General features: G+C 42.7%; 1 protein-coding gene, 1 non-coding gene and 1 pseudogene across 2 annotated transcripts; all 3 read left to right on the top strand.

Moving 5' to 3' along the window:
- The first annotated feature begins 1,206 nt into the window (after positions 1-1,206).
- Positions 1,207-23,299, top strand: LIX1L (limb and CNS expressed 1 like). The gene is made up of 6 exons (XM_059134868.1): positions 1,207-1,608; positions 9,774-9,937; positions 13,783-13,923; positions 20,158-20,253; positions 20,525-20,602; positions 21,156-23,299. The coding sequence occupies exons 1-6, from the start codon at positions 1,317-1,319 to the stop codon at positions 21,396-21,398; spliced, it is 1,014 nt and encodes a 337-aa protein (XP_058990851.1). The 5' UTR covers positions 1,207-1,316; the 3' UTR covers positions 21,399-23,299.
- Positions 11,073-12,695, top strand: LOC131809849 (small nuclear ribonucleoprotein E-like; annotated as a pseudogene).
- LOC131810626 (U6 spliceosomal RNA) lies at positions 11,529-11,635 on the top strand. Its single transcript, XR_009345629.1, has one exon. It is a non-coding gene; the product is annotated as a U6 spliceosomal RNA (small nuclear RNA).
- Positions 23,300-23,950: the final 651 nt, after the last annotated feature.

The raw sequence follows: 23,950 nt of genomic DNA, 5'->3' as shown, positions 1-23,950 counted from the left end.
TGAGCTGAAGGCAGAGGCTTTAGCCCACTGAGCCACCCAGGCCCCCTCTACTTCTTTTTTAAAAAAGCTTTTAGTTATGCAAGCTCTACACACAAAGTGGGGCTCGAACTAACAACCCTGAGATCACGAGTAGCATGCTTTTCTGACTGAGCCAGCCAGGTGCCCCCATTTTTTTTTTCTACTTCTGACTTTTCTTTCCCCATCCTGAGCCACTGCAGAGGGAGGAAAGAGAGAGAAAAGTAGTATAACCTCACCTAGGTAAGAATGGCATGATGGTTAACTGACAAAGGATGTGTAGTATGTATCTGTGTGTGTATGTGTGTATAAGAGTAATCTGAAAAACCCAGCCTAACAAGTTATGAACAGGGTAACTGTCTTAATCTGCCCCCTAGACTTCTCAGTTTTCTTTCTGCATATATTCTTATTATTCCTCACTCTAATGGGAGGTAAGGGAACAGCCCATTCCACTCTCTCTCTTGGTTTCCCCCAATCAGAATAGGTGAAATCAGAAAATTACCTAACGATGTGTGATATAAGGAAAAGATCAAAATATTGGGAATCAAAAGACCTATGTCTGAACCCCTCTTTGCCATCTCCTAGCTTTAATTTTGAGCAATTTATCTAGCCTCTCTTAGTGTCCATTTCCTTATCTGTAAAATAATAAAATCTAGTCGTTGTGATTATTAAATAAGACAATGCACTAAAGTATACTGCGCAGTGCCCGACATATAGTAAGCATATGGTCATTAAATGTATTCTTTCCTTGTTTTAGCTCCACCGCCCATTGCATGTGATCTTGGACAAATCCCGTAACTTATCTATTTCCTCATCTCCATCCATGAAATGAAGTCGTCAGACAAATAATCCCTAAAAATCCTCTTACTCTGTCTACAATTCTCCTCAGCCTGACATCCAGTCCTTCCCCCGCCTTTAGTAACCGCTCCCCCCGCCCCCGCCCGCCCCACTGCAAGCTTCGTTCCAGGGGTCTGGCTTGCTTTCCAGTACTCCCCACAGGACTGCGAAAAAGCGCCCAACATAAGCTTCTCCCTTATAAAGAGTATCGCTTTTTCTCTTTGCAATTGGTTGCCCAGAACCTCCGCCCTCCTCAATGATTTGCCTATGGTAGAGCTGGAGCCCTCCAGTTCCCGCCCAGTCTCTGGTGATTGGCATAGAACCGGGCTCGTCCCCGCCCCCTCTTGACTGACGGCTGGGCCCCAGCACCGCCTCAGTCCCTGGGCGCTCGCTGGAGGGGGTGGCTGGGACCGTTAGCTCGCCAGGCTGGCAGGCTCCGGGCCGCTACTCCACTGGCGGCCGGGATGGAGACGATGCGAGCACAGCGGCTGCAGCCTGGAGTGGGCACCAGCGGGAGGGGTACTCTGCGAGCGCTTCGGCCCGGAGTGACTGGGGCCGCGGCTGCCACCGCCACACCCCCAGCAGGGCCCCCGCCCGCACCGCCGCCCCCTGCACCGCCCCCGCCGCCCCTGCTCCTAGCCGGGGCCCCTGGGCTGCCGCTGCCCCCGGGCGCCGCCGGCAGCCCCGCGGTGCTGCGGGAGGCTGTGGAGGCCGTGGTGAGGAGCTTCGCCAAGCATACGCAGGGCTATGGCCGAGGTGAGTCTGCGAGTCTGGCCTCCTGCGGGACACCGTCTGTAAAGGAGCCTTGCTCCCATAGTCCTCTGGATCGCTTTTTCTGGCGCAGAGCCCTCACATGCATTTCCTTTTGGGGAGTTTCCTTCTGGGCTACACACACACACACACACACACACACACACACACACGCACAGGCACAGGCACAGGCTCATACACACGTCTCACCCACTCCCCTTTATTGAGTTAATACTATATTGCTACTATATTCTCCAGGGACCCCTTTTTACAAATACAGCCATCTTTTCTTCCCACCCTTTTCTCCTTCAGAAATGGAATTCTTCCTGTAGCTTAACATTCCTTTGCCTTTGAGGACCAGTCCCCATTGTGTAGGACCCTATCCTTTATGTCAGCTTTAAGACATTTATCATCCATACTCTCCCAATCTTTCTTTTGTGATCTTGGCAATTCCTGGGCTCCCCTTTTTTGTGATCTTGGCAATTCCTGGGCTCCCCTATTGACTTATTACACCTTAATCTTTTTTTTTTTTTTTAAGATTTTTATTTTCTTAAGTGATCTCTGCTCCTAATATGGGACTCAGATTTACAACCCTGGGACCAAGAGTCAGATGCTCCACAAACTGAGCCAGTCAGGTGCCCATCAGCCTCCTTAATCTTGACTTTTGAATTATTTTCTTACTTATCCTGACTCTGAAATTTCCAGTGCAACTTCGGATTTGCTGGGGAGTTAGGTGATGCCTTCACAAGTCACTTATAATTGTGCTTTTGAATCTGGAACCATACTACTGAGCCCACACCAGCTTCCTATGACTTAGTATCTCTCTTTGGTGTCTTTTTTAGTATGGAGCCTCACAACTTTGGCCTCTCTGTCTGTCTGGCTCTGTTTTCCTGGCCCTTGCCCAGGAACTGAGGATAAATCCCAGGCCTTGGCTCTCTCAATGTTAAATTCTGTGGAAATGAGCCAGGCAGAAACCCTATTTCCATTAGAAACCTTCATTTTACATATGCCTAATTTCTAGGGTTTCTGAGAAGGGGAATGTGAGGGTTTTCTTTGTTGTTTATGTTTAATCAGTGCAGATTTTCCTGCATTTGAGCTCCAGATTTATAGTGTAACAAGGAACACAATATAGTGAGGGGTGTGGGATTCAAAATGTAGGTCTGGCATTTCTGAGACATCACTTCTTTCTGCTTCTTAAGTCCTGCCTGAGCTGAAAGTGACTATATCTCTAACTTTCTAGTAAGACAATAATACAGAGAAAGGTTGTAAGGCCTTCTCAATGGACAGCAGTGACTTTTTTTCCCCCTCCTATGAAACTAGCGAAAAGAGCATATGCGGGTTTTGGAGTCAGACAAATGTGGATTAAATCCCAGATCAAATCTCTGTCACTTGCCAGCTATGTTTTTGGGGAAGTGACAACTTCAGCACACTTCAGTTTCCTCAAGTGTTACAAGGAGAATTAAATGAGATATTACAGCTGACATGTAATGGGTACCTTCTATAAATGATAAGAATTGCCTCAGATTTGTTGGTTCATTTTCTTGGAAAGAACAGGTCTCATTTTATCCCATTCTTCAATTCAAACAGTGTAAACTCAAAGATTCCTATGAAAACATATTTTTTTAGCTCCATTTGTTAGATGTGCCCAATAATACATTTCCCATTATTTTCCTTTTGTTCCTCAACATTTTGAACTGCTACCATGGAGCTGGCACTCTGCTAGGTGCTTGGAATGCAAATGCATGTGATTCTGAAATTCATCATGAAGAAATATCATTATTTGTCTAGTTAAATTCCTAGATTTAACAGGGCTTCATGATGGAACTGTCATCAGCTATGGTCCTGCTGCTTCCAGTCTTTTTAAGTTGAGACCAAGGGAAGGTCTTTTCCTCTGGGCATAGGAGCAGTCATCCTCACAAACCATTCCTCTTAGAAACTTACAGGCATTTATTAGAATTGTAGAGGAATGAACCATTTTTCATGTCTGTGTTACCTAGCGAGCCTCTGGTTTGGCATCTAAACTGAGTGTCCTGTAAAACTTTTTCACTTCCTTAGACAGGATGAAGGAGCAAGGGGATTTTACTGACAAAGAGCAATCAGTCAGGCTTCAGACTCTGAGGCGAAGCCTTCCTCCAACCTCCCTACCTCCCACCGCACTCCCCATTTTTTTCTGAGTTTCTCATTTCCAGTCTGGGTGTCCCGCCAGTACTTTGGGAGAGTTTGGCAGATAATTCAGCTTCAGACAAGTAGAATCTCTGCCGATTTGGCTCAGAAGTCCTTCACCACATGGAATTGCTTATTCTGCTTCGATTAATAGGCAAAACTGCCATTGGCATGTACCCATGTACCCTTGTGACTGATGGTCTGGTATTTGGGGGCTGGCACTGTTCCCCTGAGTATAATTTACTTTGATCTTGCCCAGACCTTTATCTGATCCAGCAGTGCTTTACTGTATCATCTGCAATTCACATCCTCACCTTCTTTCTGACTGCTTCAAATTTACCTTTTCTGCCTTTAGATTTACCTGCATCCGTATAGGACCTCAGCATTCATTTTAAAAACACAAAAATGAAACTATTCTATTATTTCATTTGTTTCTCCTATATCTCCCCCTCAAAACACGCACCATAGTCTCCACCAAGACACATATCTAGCTCAGTACACTGTAAGTTTTTTTTTTTTTTTTTTTTTTTTAAGATTTGATTTATTTATTTGACAGGCAGAGAGGCAGGCAGAGAGAGAGATAGAGGGAAGCACGCTCCCTGCTGAGCCGAGAGCCTGATGCAGGGCTCTATCCCAGGACACTGGGATCGTGACCTGAGCCGAAGGCAGAGGCTTTACCCCATTGAGCCACCCAGGCGCCCGGATCTTTTTTTTTTTTTTTTTTTTTAAGATTTTATTTATTTACTTGACAGGCAGAGATCACAAGTAGGCAGAGAGAGGAAGGGAAGCAGGCTCCCCACTGAGCAGAGAGCCTGATGCGGGGCTCCACGCAGGGCTCGATGCGCGGCTCAATGCGCGGCTCCATACTGGGCTCCATGCGGGGCTCCACGCGGGGCTCCATGCGGGGCTCCATCCCAGGACCCTGAGCCGAAGGCAGGGGCTTTAACTCACTGAGCCACCCAGGCGCCCCAGTATGCTGTAGGATCTTAATTAGCTTGTAGTGCATAGGGTTTGAAATCATAGTACCTCACCCCGTGAAACAATGGCTGTGTGATTGCGGATAAATCGCTTAATCTCTCTAGGCCTCATTTACTTCATTCATTCAACAAGTACTTATTGATCACCAGATGCAGTGGTGAACAAGACAGGTACTCCGTCCCTATCTTCATGGAACTCACAGTCCACAAGTATGTGTGAGGGTTAATGGTGCAGTAAGGCAAGATAGGGCAGTTGACATAGGGTCAGCTTTGAAGCAAACAAACATTGATTCTAAAATCCTGGTTCTGCCGCCATGGCCTGTTCCTTAACTTGTTCACTTTTTTTTCTTTGTTTGTTTTTTGTTGTTTAAGATTTTATTGTCAAGTAATCTCTACACCCAACATCGGGCTCAAACTCAAAATTCCGAGATCAAGAGTTGCATGTCCTGCTGAATGAGTCTGCCAGGTGCCTTCTTGTTCACTTTTTGCAAAATGGGTATTATAATACTTACCTTGATAGTTTAGTTTTGTGTGGATTAAATGAGATAATGAGCACATAGTTGGTACTCAGTGAGTGGTTGCTATTATTATTATGCTTTTGGAAACCCTTTGAAAACTAGGTGAGAGGTATTGGTAGCATTCACATTTCCTTTGCCCCTTTTTGCACGTGGCATGTAGTCCCCGTCTAATGTTTGACAACTGGCAGTCACTTTCCTTGCTCTGTAACTTCTGCATTGCCCTCTTCAAACGCATCATTTCAGAATTATTGTTCTCCCTTTATATCACAGTATATCACAGTATGGCTACATCATTGGAAGTTCTGCCCAGCTGCTTCCCTAGGTTGAACAAATGGATCTTGTGTGGCATTTTCTGTTTAAGTTATTGTTCCTTTTCATTGGAATCACAGACAACTTCTTTGTGTACAAGTGATTGTGGAGCTAAATTGGTAGTCTGAATATTTCCATTTTGGGGGATGTTGGATTAGACCCTGTATTAGTTTCCTGTAGCTGCTGTAACAAATTATTGCAAATTTGGGGGTGCTGTTTACCACAACAGAAATTTATTCTTTCACAGTTCTGGATGCCCCATCTCAAGATCCTTAATGGCATCTGCAAAGTTATTGCCACCTAAGGTAACATTCACAGTTTTAAGGATTAGGGCATGGACATCTTAACAGGGGGCATTTTTCAGCTTCCCATAGTCCTTGTCATAAGTCACAGTCATCTTGCCATCCCTCCCTTCAAATGAATCTATGCACTGGGCCATCAGGAGCACATTCTCTTTTAGCCCAGCATCTCCAGTTACTTCTAAAAAGCAATTGTAGTTGTCAGATGTGTCTGTACTACAGACACAGACCTGCTGACCCCTTGATTTTGGCCCATCGTTACTTCCAGACTTCTGGCCTCCAGAACTGTGAAAGGACACATACATACATGATTTCATTGTGGGTTTTAGGGGGCTTGTGAACTCCCATGAAGTTCAGTCATGGACCTGATCTTGGACCCTGGGTTAAGAATCCCAAATTGGAAAGAACCCTGGCATCAGGATGTCTGAATTCAGTCCCTATCTCTGCCACAGCAGGTGACCTCAAGCAGGTCACTTCCCCTTTTGTAGCCTGAGTTGGACTAGATGATCTCTGAAATCCCTGTCAGCTCTAAAGATCAATGAGTCTGTGAGCAGTTTCAAATGAGGATCACAATTAATTGCTCTTCTCCTGATCATTCTGCCCAATTTCCCATTTCATCCATTTCTGAAACAAGTCTCCCCATTTCCTTTGGCTTTGAGTAATCATTAAAAAATAGTCCTGTGCTGTGAGCCAAGAGAAATTTAACTGGCTATAGACTGGACATAGGCTTTTTAATAGGACCTTCCCAGTTGCAGTGGTTTCCTCCCCTTTCCCTTTATTTCAATATTCTCCCTGTTATGTGCATGTCAGGAAAGCTGTCACCCAGTGCATTGTGCTAAATTGTCTCAAAGAGGGAACTGGGGCTGAAAAGATCTCAGTGGAAAGAACAAAAAGATGGCTAAGCTTTCTGGGCTCAGTGACCTTTGAAGAGCCCCTGCCAAAAAACTAAGGGTGGGAAAGACAGAGTTTCCTTTTCATGCTGCCTTTTAATGGAAGAAGGAACACTGTAAGAAGTCAGATACAGAGTGTTAGGAAAGAGCTTGTGCGCCTTTCACACCGCTGATGCAGGGAGTGCTTGCTTCAGTTGCAGAGCAGGTGAGCTAACGGTTGTTGCTGGCAACAAGATTTCGGATGCCTCCTTGGCCGGCAAAGTGTATTATTCATCTCTGCATCTCGAATGCTCAGAATAGAGCTAGGTACATATTATGTGCTCACATTTCTGCATAATGTGTGTGTGTGGCAGCTATGAAAATGTGCTAGTCATATCTCCTGCTGCAGGGGCATAACTGACAGCCTTAAGCTGCTGTCCTCTCTGTGTCCATCACCTCGTGTGCACTGAGGCCACACATCCTGTGGCTGCCCCCTCCCCCCAGTCAGTGACATGGCCTAGCAGGGACATTAACTCACGCACATCCTGGTGATATGTGGATTTCCTTTGGCTTGTGGGCTTCCCACTGGCCTGGCCAAACCTTTTTTGGAACTGAGCTGCCAACTGAGATTCTCACATCCAGACCTCATTCCTTCCCACATCCCCTTCTACAGGTGTCAGACCTTCAACATTGTCTGAAGCCTCTCCTGTCTCCTGCTTCCTCCACAATAAATCTCTTGCTTGTCTGTCCCATCTTGGTGTCTTCTCCTTGGCAGACCTAAATTAACACACTATAAAAGAATGAATAAGTCCTTGTAACTAAGAGCAGAGAGCGGCCATGTTGGGGGATATGGGAGAATGCACGTGATCATTTATTATTATGAGGCTCTTGTTAAAGCCACTTGAAACGTTTGGAACCCTGCAGTCAAAGTGATCCTTTCCAAAGGAAAACTGATTTCACCCTAAACACTTCAATGGCTTCCCGCTGCTCTTAAGAGAAAGCCAGTGCTCTGATGAGGCCTGCGAGGTTCACTTTGGTCTGTTTCCTGCTAACTTCTGCAGTCTCACTTGCATTACACTTGCCCTCACTCTCTCTTTTTGAGCCACACTTGTCCCTTTATTTGCCATCTTCTCTGCTGCTACAGAGCCTTTGGGTATGTTGTTCCTTCTGTTCAGAGCTCTATTCTCTCACCTTTTTGCCTAGTGAATTCATACTCATATCTGTACTTCAATATCACTTTGTCAGTGTAGCTTGCTTTGATCTTCTCAACGAGGTCAGATGCCCCCATGACATTTCCCATCATCTACCAAACTCCCTTATAGTGCTTATCAAGGTTGCAGTTTTTCATTTGCTTGAGGGTCTCTGGTTAATCTTCTCTCTCCCTCTCTAGACTGTAAACTGCATAAGGAGACAGAACAGGATATGGTTTTGCTCACTATTGTCGCCTAGCATCCGGCACGTAGTCTAGCACAGAGTAGGTACTCAGTACATAATTGTGCGATTATTGAGCCCAAGTATTGGGGAAGGAGGGGGCTGTTCTGGAATACAGTATTTTGAGTCTGGTTTTGAGTTTTGAGATTGATTTTACCCTCATACGTTAGCCCATTACTGTTTGACAGATGGTGGCAGAAGTCAAGAGACTTCCGGGTCAGAGACAGAGGACTTAATTACTCACAGTACAGCAGGTAGCATAAACATCAGATTTGTTTGCATCAGCTCCCCTTGCCTCCCACATCTGATGCGAAGGGTTCAGGTGCATGCTCCTGTAGGCCACGTGTTGCATTACAGAAGAAGAACAAACACTGAGCCTGGGGAACCTGCCATTACTTAGCAGGGAGTAAGCAGGCTTGTTCTTTGTCCCAGAGGAAGACGTTACCTCATCCTTCAGGTTTCTTGCTGCAAACACAGTCCTGAGAAATGGCCCAAGGGAAGAGCAACCAAATCTTTAAAATCTTGGCATACCCAGCAAGATGGAAAGGAGCATAAGAGACCTGTGAAGGAGTGTTCCTCCAAAAATCACTTTTACCTAGGGAAATCCTCAGAAGAGACATTCTTGCTCTTGCGCTCGATCTCTCTCTCTCTCTCTCTCTTTCTCTCTCTCTCTCTCTCTCTCACACACACACACAGTATAGTATATATCTACACATAATGTATAACATTCCAGGATGGAAAAGGAATCTGGCTATGGGTTTCCTCACCAGAAGCATAGACCTGTGATGGCTAAAAGGGCCACATTTCTTTGAGTGTCAGTATTGCACAAAGGTTAGGAACATTGACTCTGGAACCAAGATAGTCTGGATTTGAATTCATACTCTGCTACTTTCTAGCTGTTACATCCTTTTTTTCAAAAAATATTATTTAATTGTTTGAGAATGAGAGAAAGAGAGAGAGACTGAGTTGGGGGAAGGGGCAGAGGCAGAGGCAGAGGGAAAAGCAGGCTCCCTGCTGAGCAGGGATTCCTCCCCTGCCCACCAATGCAGTTGGGGGGCTGGATCCCAGAACTCTAGAATCATGACCCAAGCCGAAGGCAACCACTTAACTGACTGAACCACCCAGGCACCTCTAGCTGTTACATCCTTGGGCAAGTTATTTAACTTGCCTGTGTCTCATTTCACTCATCTATAAAATGGGGGCACAACACACAGGAAGAGTTCAGTAAATGCAATTCTTTCTCATTGTGCTGGTGATTATTATTCTAGGCCCCCTGACCAACTGTGGAATGATCTAATGGCACTTCATTAGGCAGGGATAATGGTCTGCTGACCTGGAAACTCTGCCTCCAATATTTTAGTTATTCTGCTTTGGTGCTTAGGGCTAATCAAAATGTGAACCAGAGAGGTGGGGAGGGAGGCCAGGCATATACTGGTCTTACTATGCAAATACCTTAATCAGAGTCTAGGTTTATTAATTTAAATGTTTTTAAGTGATGATAAGGAGCTAAGGCAGGTTAGACTCTTGATATACATACAGCTGGCAGATACTGTCTTGAAACATAGAACCACTCATTGCTGAACTTAACTGCTTCTCTTTTTGTAGTGAATGTGGTGGAGGCACTTCAGGAATTCTGGCAGATGAAGCAGTCCCGTGGGGCAGACCTGAAGAATGGCGCTCTTGTGGTTTATGAGATGGTTCCCTCCAACAGCCCTCCTTACGTCTGCTATGTCACTCTACCTGGGGGAAGCTGCTTTGGGAGTTTCCAGGTAAGAGTTGCAAGCAGGCAGTAGCAAAGATAAATGCTTGGCTGCTAGTAGTGGTTTTCTCCATCACTTTGGCCATTTTTTGGTGTCTGAAATCACATATTTGAGCACCTGAACCAGTTCTGGGCACATCATTCTGGTAAGCCTCTGAGGTTCATTTAACCACAAAAGAACCTCAGTAGCTTCTCTTTCAGCCTACAAAAAACCACATCCACTTTGAATTGGATCCCTTATGAACAGGCCCTTTCTCTGTGTATCAGACTACCAGCACCTAGCCCATGTTCTAATCTGGCCATCCATCTTCCTGCCATCTCGATTTGAGAACACAGAATAGTATTCCTTGCCCACAGGGTTTCTTCATAGGCAATTACTAAAAGAAAGCAATGTTTCAGTTCTTTAAGAGGTCAAAGGGGAGGAGGCACTATGTATGGTGGAGATAGTACTCATCTAAGAGAAGATCCGAATTTTTTTTTTAATTTTTTAATTTTTTATAAACATATATTTTTATCCCCAGGCGTACAGGTCTGTGAATCACCAGGTTTACACACTTCACAGCACTCACCAAATCACATGCCCTCCCCAATGTCCATAATCCCAACCCCTTCTCCCAAACCCCCTCCCCCCGGCAACCCTCAGTTTGTTTTGTGAGATTAAGAGTCACTTATGGTTTGTCTCCCTCCCAATCCCATCTTGTTTCATTTATTCTTCTTCTACCCACTTAAGCCTCCATGTTGCATCACCACTTCCTCATATCAGGGAGATCATATGATAGTTGTCTTTCTCTGCTTGACTTATTTCGCTAAGCATGATACGCTCTAGTTCCATCCATGTTGTTGCAAATGGCAAGATTTCATTTCTTTTGATGGCTGCATAGTATTCCATTGTGTATATATACCACATCTTCTTGAAGATCCGAATTCTTATTTTCCTCACTGCCAGAGAGGGCAAGTCAGGTAAATTCTCTGGGCCTCAGTTTGTCCATCTATAACAAGAAGGAGATAAGTTAGATTATTTCTACAATCTTTCTAGTGCTAGCACTCTACAGTTCTGTGAAAGAACTGTGATATAGGATGGTGAACAGTGGTTGCTTTTATAGGGTAATAAGAAATTTGACTAGCAGTCTTTGTTGGCTTCCACCATGACGTACTGTGGCCAGGGCCAAGAAGTTGCAGAAGGTGTTGGTGCAGTCCATCATCCTCATCTCCAGATACTTGCAAAATAGATCTCGAATTCAGGTATGGCTTCATAAGCAAGCGAACATGTGGATTGACGGCTGTATCATTGGTTTTGATGAGTACACGAACCTTGTATTAGAGGACGCCAAAGAGATTCGTTCTAGAACAACTAGTCAAGAAAACAACTGGGTCAGAACATGTTAAAAGGAGATAATATTACCCTGCTCCAAGGTGTCTCCAAACTAGAAACGATCAGTGAAGTGAGAAATTTTTTAGAAGACCACGTAGATTGTTTTTATAGAGGTCCTTTGTTAGGAGTATAGTTCTAAAACATTTGTTTGTATTGTTTTGATTACCTTTAAGTTATTACCAGAACACAATAAATACTGTGGGATTGTTTTTATTTAAAAAAAAGAAGAGGGCTTACTTTGGCAGCACATATACTACAACTGGAACGATACAGAGCAGATTAGCATGGCCCTTGTACAAGGATAACATGCAAATTCGTAAAGTATTCCACATTTTTGAATCATTGAACACTGAATAACTAATGATGTACTGTGTGCTGGCTAACTGAACATAATAACAAAAGAAAGGAAAAGAAATTTAACTAGTATGAATATTGTCATCAAAGATGGATTCTTTGACATAGGAAGGTAGCCTGCTGAAATGTCAACTTGGAGTCTGAATAGGAATTTAGAGGAGATATCTGATAGACATTTTGTTGTGTTTTATGGTTTGTATAACCCTTTGTCAAAGTTATAACCCCTGCTGTGTGCTTCCAAAGCCCCTTGAACTTCCCTTATCATGTCACTTATCACAACATATCATAATTGATTATCTCATCTAGTGGATTATGCTTGGTGGAGGCAGAGATAGTATCTGTCTTCTTTCTTGTTCAAGTTTATTTTTTTATTTTTTATTTTTTTTTAAACTTTTTTTTTTCTTAAAGATTTCATTTATTTATTTGACAGAACGAGATCACAAGTAGACAGAGAGGCAGGCAGAGGAAAGTAGACTCCCTGCCGAGCAGAGAGCTCGACACGGGACTTGATCCCAGGACCCTGAGATCATGACCTGAGCCGAAGGCAGCGGCTTAACCCACTGAGCCACCCAGGTGCCTCTTGTTCAAGTTTAAATCCTTACTACCAACTCAGCACCAGCCCAGCAAAGAGTAGGCACTTAATAAATCCATGGCATGAATGAGGGCCATTGTGGTTCAGCTCCTGCCTCAAACAGAAAAGTCCTAAGGAGACTTCATTTCAAACACAGTGACTAAATTTTTTCCCTCAGAGACCCAGCCATTTCAGAGAAATAAATATATGCTCATGATGACTAATGTTTATACTTTCTCTTCTAGAGAATAAGATCTTCCTTCTCTCAGGTCATCTTATTACTGAATAAGGATTTGATAATTTTATGGTGATGTCCATAACTGGACCATCATAGTAATTTGATTTCTGTTCCCCATCCCCAAAGAATAGAATTATCTATCTTGGCTTCTTTTAGCTTATATCTCTTATGTCCATTTTGGCAGGTGAAATTTCTCCTGGTGGTTTTCTTTATGGACGACTTTTCAGGAATAGCACTACACTGTAGAATGAACAGCAGGCTAGTGAGTAGAGACAGGCTAGTGAACAGAGAAATTGAAGAAGATGACTTAAGGTTAATGCACCAACTACCATATTCTGAGAGACCTGTCAGCTCAAAGAAATCGGGAGTTATTGATACTGAGGGTAGTTAATCAGTGAACATATGCTGATCGACTTTTAAAAACTGTAACATTACTTCCTTCCTTTCCTCTAACCCTAATCATAAATGACAGAGGCCACAGAGGCCTTTGAGGCTGCCAGTGATGATGAATTATAAAGGAATATTATAGTGCCTGGGGATTTAAGGTTGAGTGATTTAAAACTTCTGAAAATCAGACTTGTTCTATGATACCCATGTTGAATATAACATAAAAAACGTTAATTAACTTTTAATTTTTTCTTGGTTTGTTCAGGTCAGCTTTCCTTCCCCTTGTCACCCCTCTCCTCTTTATTTCCACTGGGGGGGAAAAAGACTATAAATTCCTTCTTCAGATCTTGGACTCTATTCAAGGATAGCTCATTGATTCACGACATTACTGGGGGAAACGCCTGCTTGAAGCTAAAAGCAAAGTCCAAGAACCCCAGATGGGTGCTTCTGGTAGAGACTAGAGGTCTTCTCTGCAGAAGCAACCTAGACACAGATTTGTTCTACTCTTAGGGTATCCAGAGGCATGAAGACAAATCTTGCCTATGCACAGAACAGGAGAACAAGATAGAGATTTTGAATGGGCTGGGCAGAATCTGGCTTTTGAGTAATGAATTCTGTTGACAGTTTAAACGGGGATATCTTTTATATCCAGTGATTATGTGCTGACTTCAGCAGCCTTCCTCATTCTGCATTCAATTTGGTATGAGCTATCGCCATCTCCAGTTCCTTAATGACTTCAGGATGTTGAATCAAAATTATGTTTCCAAACGCCTCAACCATTTTACGTTACAAACTTTGGAGGGTGTGCTGAATGAACTGATTTATACAAAGACTGTCCCAGCCTCTTCTTTCCCAGTGTTTCCCCTCCCACCATTCCTTCTGCTCTCTTAGATATACGCATGGACGTGTTTTCTCTTTCTCTGCTCTGCCTAGTTTTGCCCTACAAAAGCTGAGGCTCGGCGGAGTGCTGCAAAGATTGCACTGATGAACTCTGTGTTTAATGAACATCCTTCCCGAAGAATCACTGATGAGTTCATTGAGAAGAGTGTCTCTGAGGCTCTGGCATCTTTCAATGTAAGTTACTGGGAATTGAAAGGAAGAAGAGCGGGGGTTGGGAAAACTGGCTGGTTGGGAAGTCTTGTAAATCACTGGGAAACAGAGCAGCAATTCTTTTCTTTCCTGTCTGTACCTCCTTCTGTTTATTCTCTATCACTCTTGTATATTATATGTTCCCTATGTCTCAATCACTGATTCTGTATGTATGTTTATGTTTTTGTTGCTATTTTTCTGCTTTCATTGTGTCTCTTTGGTATCTGGAAACCTTTAATTCAAGATCTATGGAATTTTAGAGATAATCCAAAATAAAAACTGAGCTTGAATTCTACTTTTCCCAATTTTGGTGTAAGAACTTACTCCCTGGGGTGCCTGGGTGGTTCAGTGGGTTAAGCCTCTGCCTTCAGCTCAGGTCATGATCTCAGAGTCCTGGGATCGAGCCGGAATTGGGCTCTCTGCTCAGTAGGGAGCCTGATCCCCGTGCCCCCCCGCCCTGCCTGCCTCTCTGCCTACTTGTGATCTCTCTCTCTGTCAAATAAATAAATTAAATCGTAAAAAAAAAAAAAAATTACTCCTGTCTTCCTCCAATGTTTGTTTTGTTTGTTTGTTTGTTTGTTTATGAAGGCTTTATGCCTGGCATGGAGCCCAGTGCAGGCTTGAACTCTTGACTCTGAGATACAAACTTGAGCTGAGGTCTAGAGTTGATAGCTTAACTGACTGAGCCACCCAGGCACCCCTGGGTTTTTTTGTTGTTGTTGTTGTTATTCTTTTTTTTTATATGACGGTTCTTAGTGCCACTTGTCTCCCTTAGTTCATTTATTAATAAAGAACACTTTATAATATAGTGTCATATTTCCTTTTTATCCTTTCTAGGCATGGGGTGGATAATTTATTTACTCTCCTCAAAAAGGATGTCTATTCTTTCAAGTGATGATGATAATGATAACCATAGCTAATCCTAATTGAGTATTTACTTTGTGCCAGGGACGATTCCAGGGGATTTATATGTATTTTATCTCATTTGATCATCACAATAACAGCTGAGGTATAGGAACTGTTTTTACCCCTATTTTACAGATGAGGAAACTAAAAATATGGAAGTGCAATTTTGCCCGAAGGGATGTAGCTAGGAAGTGATAGAGCCAAGACTGGAGCCCATTTGGACTTAGAATTTTCTAGCTCAGGAGTACATCTTAGAAATGAATGCTGCCTTCTTTCTTCCTTTCCACAAGTTCACTGATAGGGTGATGAAGTTCTCTGTTTCTGTTCTCTTTGAATTTAAGATGTAATTACATGTACTAAACCACTTTGATTATCTGTTCATGTATTTATTAGTGTTGAACACTTTATTTTATTTTTTTAAAAAGATTTGTTTATTTATTTGACAGAGAGAGAGGGACAATGAGAGCAGGAACACAAGCAGGGGGAGTGGGAGAGGGAGAAGCAGGCTCCCTACCGAGCAGGGAGCCTGGAGCCCGTTGTGGGGCTCAATCCCAGGACCCAGGACCCCAGAATTATGACCTGAGCCGAAGACAGACGCTTAACGACTAAACACCCAGGCACCTCTGTTGAACACTTTAAATCATAAATTAGCTTCCCTCTGTTACGCAGGACCCATATAATTTTCTCCCATTTCTCTTTGCCCCAGTCAGCAGTATCTACAGGGAATAAAAACAATTTTTATATTAATCAAATTCAATTAAAATTAGGAAAGTACATTTATCACTTTGCATTTATCACAGTACATTTATTAAGTCACCTAATGTATTATACAATGAAACATTAGTTTGGGTTATAGAAAGCAAGGGTTCATCATTTTGAAATTATGGTTCTACTAGTTATGTGACTTCAAGTAAGTTACTTAATCTAAATCTCAGTTTCCTCATCTGTAACAATTATACCTATCCCATAGGATTATTGGATAGAAGAGCATATATTCAAGCACTTAGCATATGTTACTTGTTTAGATGCCTTTGGATGCAAGTAATAGAAAAATCTCACTTCAAACTGACTTAAGGGAATAAATCAAGAAAGGAAATTTATTCTCTTACATGATAGGAAGTTCAGAAGTAAAGATTTCAGGGCTGGTTTATTCCATGGATCAAGAGTGTGAATGTCGGAGCATCTGGGTGGCTCAGTGGGTTAAAGCCTCTGCCTTCAGCTCAGGTCATGATCTCAGGGTCCTGGGATCTAGCCCTGCATCAGGTTCTCTGCTTAGTGGGGAGCCTGCTTCCCCCTCTCTCTCTGCCTGCCTCTCTGCCTACTTGTGATCTCTCTCTGTCAAATAAATAAATAAAATCTTAAAAAAAAAAAAAGAGTGTGAATGTCATCATCTACTGGCCTAAATTCTTTCCATCTCTCTGCTTAGCCATCCTCTAGATATTGGCTTTGTCCTTGGGCTGGCTTCCCTTAGGGTGGAGGACAGCTACAGAATTTCAGACATTAAAACAGACATAACTACAGTTAGAGATGGAAAGAGACCATTTTTCTTTCTTTCGTCTCTTTCTTTCTCTTTATTTTTTAAAAGTAGGCTCCACACCCAACCCAATGTGGAGCTTAAACTCAATACCCTGGAATCAAGAGTCACATGCTCTACCAAATGAGCCAGTCAGGTGCTCTGAAACTTCTAGTATCTCTTCAGTAGTAAGGAGTCTTTTCCCAGAAACCCTCTGGCCCAGAAACCCTTCAGCAGACCTCTCTCCTACTTCCCAATGGCCAGAATTCCCACCTTAAAACCAATTACAAGCAAAAAAGGTTAGGATTTACCCAGTGGAATTAGAGGATAAAATCATTCTTCCCTGAGAGAGACGCATGGGAGATGGGTAGGTACTGGAACAAGATTAAGATTCTGTAGCAGGGAAGAAGGAAATAGATGTCACCAGCAATGTCTACTACAAAGCATTTAGGCAGTATAAATTAGTATTATTCCTGCCATTGTTTCTATTTGATTAACCCCTCAAAATTGAGAACTTGATAGATTTCTCATTAATTTCCCAGTAGAATCGCCATATCCCAAGTAACATTGATTTGGTATTAGCCATGGGTAAAAGGTGATATTCACATTTCTTTGCTTTCAGCCTTTGTTCTTTTAAAGTTCTGACTTGGAGACTGTATGTCTTGACAAATCACCCAGTCTCTGTAGGTCTGAGTTTCTTCATTTGTAAAATGAATAGGTTGAATTTAAATTAACTCTAATTCCTTTGCAATAATATTCTAATGTTCCTACCATGTATCAAGTATTCTGTGATTAAATGTGTATTGAATAAATCAGGTTCCTTTATAACCATGTTAGATGTAGAAGTGTGACAGGAGGTAGATCTTGTGGGTCAAGTTGTGGCACAACTTGTGGGTCATGCCACTTTGGTGTACTTCGAATAGGTTTCTGTTGTGCCATAATACTGAGCCCCTCAGCTTTCAAGGGACTGAGAAAGGCCCAGGGCAGATGGCCTCCTCTGCCAGCAGCCTCTTCTGTATACCCCAGTTGGTTGTACAGATGTGATCATTACTTTCTATGTACTGTACAATGGAAAACTCTGGAGGTACTGAATAAGGTATCATATTAAATATTATAGGAAAAATGAAACTGGTTACTTGCATCAGGGCCGTAAATGCTAATAGTGAAGATTACCTTTTTCTTCCCTCCCTCTAACTTTTCATTTTTAAATCCAGATTTTGTGATCTTTGCTTTGCCATGAAGGTTAACTACATGTTGGCATGTTGTTTCTCATGAGCCACAAAACAGTATGGGTTGATCCTATGTAGTTCTGACTTCTTGTTGACCCTAGCAGAGTGAAAACAAATAATAAGCTAGCACCTATGATATACTTTCTGAGTGCATTGAATTATTTTAGATATAGTACATATATTGTAACCCCCCATGAAAAGTGCCCCATAATGAACTGAATTTGGATTTGGATATAACTTGATTGGCTCCTGACCTCTACCTAGTCCTGTTTCTCAAAAAGAGTAGAATCTTAGGTGTAGGGCAGGAATGATCATGTAGAATGAGCTAGAAAGAGCAGGCAACTTCTCAGGAAGCAGGAAGAGAAAGTTGGGTACTTGCGTTCCCAGTAGTCTCCTGGCTTTATTTTCCTAGATCAGGTTGACAAAAGGTCACCAATAAACCAGGACATGCCCTTATTTTGGAAATCCCAGACAACACCCAGGTTTGGAATTATCTCTAATAATGTTAAACCATGGGGTACCTGGGTGGCTCAGTGGGTTAAGCCTCTGCCTTTGGCTCAGGTCATGATCTCAGGGTCCTGGGATCTAGCCCTGCATCAGGTTCTCTGCTCAGCAGGGAGCCTGCTCCCCCACCCCCGACCCTGCCTCTCTGTCTGCCTCTCTGCATACTTGTGATCTCTGTCTGTCAAATAAATAAATAAAATCTTAAAAAAATATATAATGTTAAACCACCACCAAACAGCACAAAACCAGAGCCAGTATCGGAATGTATTTGGATTGTGTAACTGGATACCCAGCCTAATGTAACAATGTACCACATTTTATATAATTGGAGTATTAAAAATTTTTAATTTTTTATTTTTAAAAAGATACTTATTTACTTGAGGGAGAGAGCACGAGCAACATAGAGGGGCAGAGGGAGAGGGAAAAGCAGGTTCCCCGCTGAGCAGGGAGCCTGATGTGGGGCTCGATCCCAGGACCCTAGGACCATGAACCTGAGCTGAAGGTAGACACTTAACAGACTGAGCCACCTGGGCACCCCAGTAATTTTTTAATTTAATTCTTGAGACAGTCTTAGGAGATGGATCTTTGACTATTCCCGTTTTACAGATGAGGACACAGAGGAACAGAGAAGTTAAATGAACGATTTCACCAAGGCTTCTCGGCTACTAGGAGATCCAGTCCATGTTCTTAACTTCTTTACTGTACTGTTTTTTGCTCAGGATAATGTATCTTAGTTGTACCCTTACAGGGTCATGTCACCAATAAGATACAAGAGGGAAATGTCCAAGAGGCCAAACTGCTATCCAGAATTTACCATGCTGATAGCTCCTACTGTTTCTCTTGAAAATGCATTTGCCCAGTTACCCTTTAGGCTAGTCCAATCCTGTATGCTGAGCTCACTCTGTTATTTTTACTAAGTCAGGGTTCTTCTCTCTGTCCAGTGTTCCCTCTTTGTAAGATAGGAAAAATTAGATTGGCCTCTGTCGCCTGAGTTAGTATGTGTGTTGACTTTGGAGTCCTCTAGGTCTGTGGTGACCAGAATAGCCATCAGCCACCATGTAGCTTTTTAGCACTTGATATGTGGCTTGTGTGAATTGAGATGTCCTGTAAGCATGAAAGAGACATCAGATTTTGAAATCTTAGTATAAGACAAAGAATGTAAAATATTTCATTAAAAAGTTTTATGCTAGGGCGCCTGGGTGGCTCAGTGGGTTAAAGCCTGTGCCTTCAGCTCAGGTCATGATCCCAGGGTCCTGGGATCAAGCCCCACATTGGGCTCTCTGCTCAGTGGGGAGCCTGCTTCCCCCCCCTCTCTCTCTGCCTGCCTCCCTGCGTACTTGTGATCTCTGTCTGTCAAATAATAAATAAAGGGCGCCTGGGTGGCTCAGTGGGTTGAGCTGCTGCCTTTGGCTCAGGTCATGATCTCAGGGTCCTGGGATCGAGTCCTGTATCGGGCTCTCTGCTCAGCAGGCAGCCTGCTTCTCTCTCTCTCTCTCTCTCTCTCTGCTTGCCTCTCCATCTGCTTGTGATATCTCTCTGTCAAATAAATAAATAAAATCTTAAAAAAAAAAAAAAGAACTTCTGTAGCCATTTTCAAAAAAAATAATAATAATAAAATCTTAAAAAGTTTTATGCTAATTATAGTTTAAGATAGTATTTTGAATATATTAGCTTAAATAAAACATGCTCTTAAAATTAGTTTTACGTGTTTAATGTGGCAACTAGGAATTCTTTTTTTAAGATTTATTTATTTATTTATTTAGAGAGAGAACTTACAAATGCTCGCAGGGGGCTAGGCGGGGGGGGGGGGGGGCAGAAGGAGAGGAAGAGAGAAACCCAAGCATGCTGTGCTGAGCGCAGAGCCCTACGCAGATGGATTCCACAACCCTGAGATATCGACCCAAGCCTAAACCAAGAGTCAGACATTCAACTGACTGCCCCACCCAGGTGCCCCTAGGAAATTTTAAATTAGGTTGGGGGCTTGTGTTATATTTCCCCTGGACAGTGCTGCTTGAGGCGATAATCCTGACTGAAAATCTATTTATCTTTTCCTTTCCTCTGTTACAGGGCAACAGGGAGGAAGCTGACAACCCAAATACAGGGATTGGTGCCTTCCGATTCATGCTGGAATCCAATAAGGGCAAGTCAATGTTGGAGTTCCAGGTACTTTTCCACGTACTTCTCTGACTCTGGTGACACAGATCAACCTGTGGATAGATACTAATCCCTAAGTCACTGATACTCAGTTGAAAGGGAAAGGAAAGAAGGTTAGAATATTTTTCAAAATATAAAGACCTAACTTTCCCAAAGGGCGTATCAGAGATGGTATGAGATGCTTGCATAAATACATTTTGTAAGAGGTTCCCCATGTAATTCTAATGCAAACTCCCCATATAAAATCACTGTCCTTATGCTTCATATCTTCTTCCCCCAGGAACTAATGACAGTTTTTCAGCTGCTGCACTGGAATGGCAGCCTTAAGGCCATGAGGGAAAGACAGTGCTCTCGGCAGGTAAGAGGTTCTATAGGTAAGTGCAAGGAGTATGGCAGAAGAACTATTTTGAGGGGGCTGTTGTTAGAAATAAGCAGGCCTATAGTTATCAGGTTGTGAACACTGAAAGTTTCCCTTAGAGGGCCCTCTTCATTCCTATCATCTTTTTAATTTAGATCTTAGCTGTGATTCTTTTGCCGAACTTGCTTCTTCCACCAGAAAGTTCCCTTAAGAATCTCCTTAGAGGACTTAAGTGCAAACTTCAGTTAGGACTCCAAGGTTAAGAGTTCCAATCCTGGGGCACCTGGGTGGCTCAGTGGGTTAAGCCTCTGCCTTCAGCTCAGGTCATGATCTCAGGATCCTGGAATTGAGCCCCAGATCGGGCTCTCTGCTCAGCAGGGAGCCCGCTTCCCCCTCTCTGCCTGCTGCTACTTGTGATCTCTCTCGCTGTCAAATAAATAAATAAAATCTTAAAAAAGAAAAAAAAAAAAAAAAAAGAGTTCCTGGTCCCGTTGGGCCAATGTGGTGTGAACCTAACATTGTCAGTGATCTTCATATTCCTTTCCCCTTCCAGGAAGTGTTGGCTCATTATTCACACCGGGCGTTGGATGATGATATTCGCCACCAAATGGCATTGGACTGGGTGAGCCGGGAGCAGAGTGTGCCAGGGGCACTGTCTAGAGAGCTGGCCTCTACTGAGCGGGAGCTGGATGAAGCCCGGCTGGCAGGCAAGGAGCTGCGCTTCCACAAGGAGAAGAAGGATATTCTCCTGCTGGCTGCTGGGCAGTTGGGCAATATGCATTCTTCTAGCTGTTAGGTGTCCACTCACATACTCCCCGTCCTCTCTCGGCCCTTTTTTTAATAATGTCTTTTCTAAGACTTAGTTGATTTCTGTACATACTTTCTCAATTTTATACTTTAAATATATATATATGTATATGTATATGTATAAATTCTACACTTGGATTCCTATTTGCTGAGAGATACCTTTTCTTCTGGTTTTTGGATGTCGTTTCATTTGAAACATCACCACTCCACTTTGTAAGAAGAGGAGGCTGTCTTCAGAGCTTGTTGGCTCTTACCCTTCCAGTAACTCTGTGTAGCCATTTCAATAGCACAAGATGATTGACAAAGTGTTCTTATAATATGACAGGGAGCTTGAATAAGGATTATGTGCCCTACCCTCACTCTCATTCCTTTCTCTTGGATTCCAGACAGGGTGTGAGTATGAAGCTTTTGGTTTTGGTTTATCTTGAGCTGAGCCTACTTGATAGAGTTGTTCCTCCAGCAACTAGATATTTCCTAGCCTAGACTCCCCCTACCCCACCACCACCACCTTATTCCTTTTCTGCCTTCAAGTGGCACTTCACTTTGAGGCTGGTATCTTATTGTTAAAACCATTCCTGAGAAACTTCCCAGAAAGAGGAGAGGACTTATAAACACACCCATAGGTGTTTATCACCTAAATTACCTCTGGGGCATAGATAACATATCAAGCTGGTCCTCGAGCTTCCCAGATGAGCTTTCTCCGGAGAGGGTCAGTGTTGAAGCTGCTTATCTTCAAGTATTCCTGTTTCTCTCCTTCTCCCCCCTCACCCAGCTTAGCTGAGTCCAGTATTAGACCTTCCTGCCTGCTGAAATTGGTAGAAGGGAAAACATTTCCCTAATCCCACTCCTCCTATCATTTCACTCTTTGGAAACAGCTGTCCTGTTTGGTGAGGGCCATCCATGTTCCTCTCTCTCTCTCGAAGTTGCTGCTATGTGCTACCTTAGATGTCCATGGATTCAGTTGTTTTCTCTCTTTTCTTTCTTCTTCTTCCATGTTGATTATTAGAGCATGAGTCAATCAGGAAAAGGAGCCTAGCATTATGGCACTTCCTAATTGGAATCTTGGGAGACTGTAGGAGGGAGAAGAGGCTCAATGATCAACTATATGTGTTTTTAAGATTCCCTCTCCTGATGCCCCCCCACCCCTGCCCCTGTCCTGGGTAAATAGGAGAGAAATGATAGGGAGTACAGCTGGGAGAATTTTTTGTAGGTTTCTCAAAGACATACTTCCCCTTGTTTCTGTAATCTCCTTTATATTGTATTATATATAGCTCAGTGCACTTTCTAAAATGTGCTTGGGACGTTTCATGTTTCTGCAATTGGAATTTCCATTTAATGATGATACACTTTGTTTTTAGAAATAGTTAGGAAATAGGCCACAATTTTCTCTTTTGGACCAGATAGGGATAAGATGAAAGTCAGCTTTTTGGCCTTCGAAATCATCTTGGTGACTAGTTCATATGGGATCAGTGGTAAGGAGTCTAGCAACTGTTTTAGTGTTTGAAAGGGATCTCTTTGAATTTTCCAAGCTCCATCTCTATACACCATGGAGCACTAATAGGGTCAGAATAGAGGCTCCTACATTAAATAATAGGTATGTCTGTTCAGATTTTATTCATATTTATAATCCAGAAATCCTAAACCCTCATTTTTCCTATGCTCCTTTCTCTGGAAAGCGTGAAGTGGTGTGAGTTTTGGGAAGAATTTCCTCTTGCACCTCCTGGATTGATTATTTTTCTCAAATAACAACCTTAAGATCCCAAAGAACTTGAGAAAAATTCCCTGATCTGTCATTTTCATTGTTACAAGAATTTACTTGTCTTTTTAGTAGTTTCTATGTATTTTATATGTATAATTTTATACAATTAAAAATAGATTTTTGTCTAGTGAGCTACATTGACTCTTTTATTTTTTAAGATTTTATTTATTTACTTGACAGAGAGAGACACAGCAAGAGAGGGGACACCAGCTGGAGAGTGGGAGAGGGAGAAGCAGGCTTCCTGCTGAGCAGGGTTCCATATGGGGCTTGATCCCAGGACCCTGGGATCATGACCTGAGCTGAAGGCAGACACTTAACAACTGAGCCACCCAAGCATCCCACATTGACTCTTTCTTGAGATCTATGTATCAGAGAAGCTGTAAAATGACCCATTCTTTTACAAGTATATGAAAGCAGAATTTTGATTATTATTTTTTGGATGGTAGAAATAAGATTGTACTCCTGGGGGAAGGCATTCTAACTCCCCTTCTCCAGACATTTGAGGAACCCGGATTTTGTCACTGATCCTTTCTCTCAAACTCTACCCATTTCCACTGGCAATCTCACCCACCATGGTGACTTCAACTCTATAATACACACCATTCTTAAATCTATTTCTTTCACCCTTTCCAGCTTTTACATCTGCATTTACATACACTGGACATCACTACCTGAATTTAGGACACAAGCTCTTTGAACTCATATTCAAAATAAAAGCTATTTCCACACATGCTCCTCCTTGCCTCCCCAAATCTGTTATTAAGATTATTATCTACCTGTCT

Source organism: Mustela lutreola, chromosome 10 (assembly GCF_030435805.1).
Source record: "Mustela lutreola isolate mMusLut2 chromosome 10, mMusLut2.pri, whole genome shotgun sequence".
Taxonomy (NCBI): Eukaryota; Metazoa; Chordata; class Mammalia; order Carnivora; family Mustelidae; genus Mustela; species Mustela lutreola.
The sequence above is the reverse complement of the archived record's forward strand: the minus strand, read 5'-3'. Positions and strand labels throughout refer to the sequence as shown.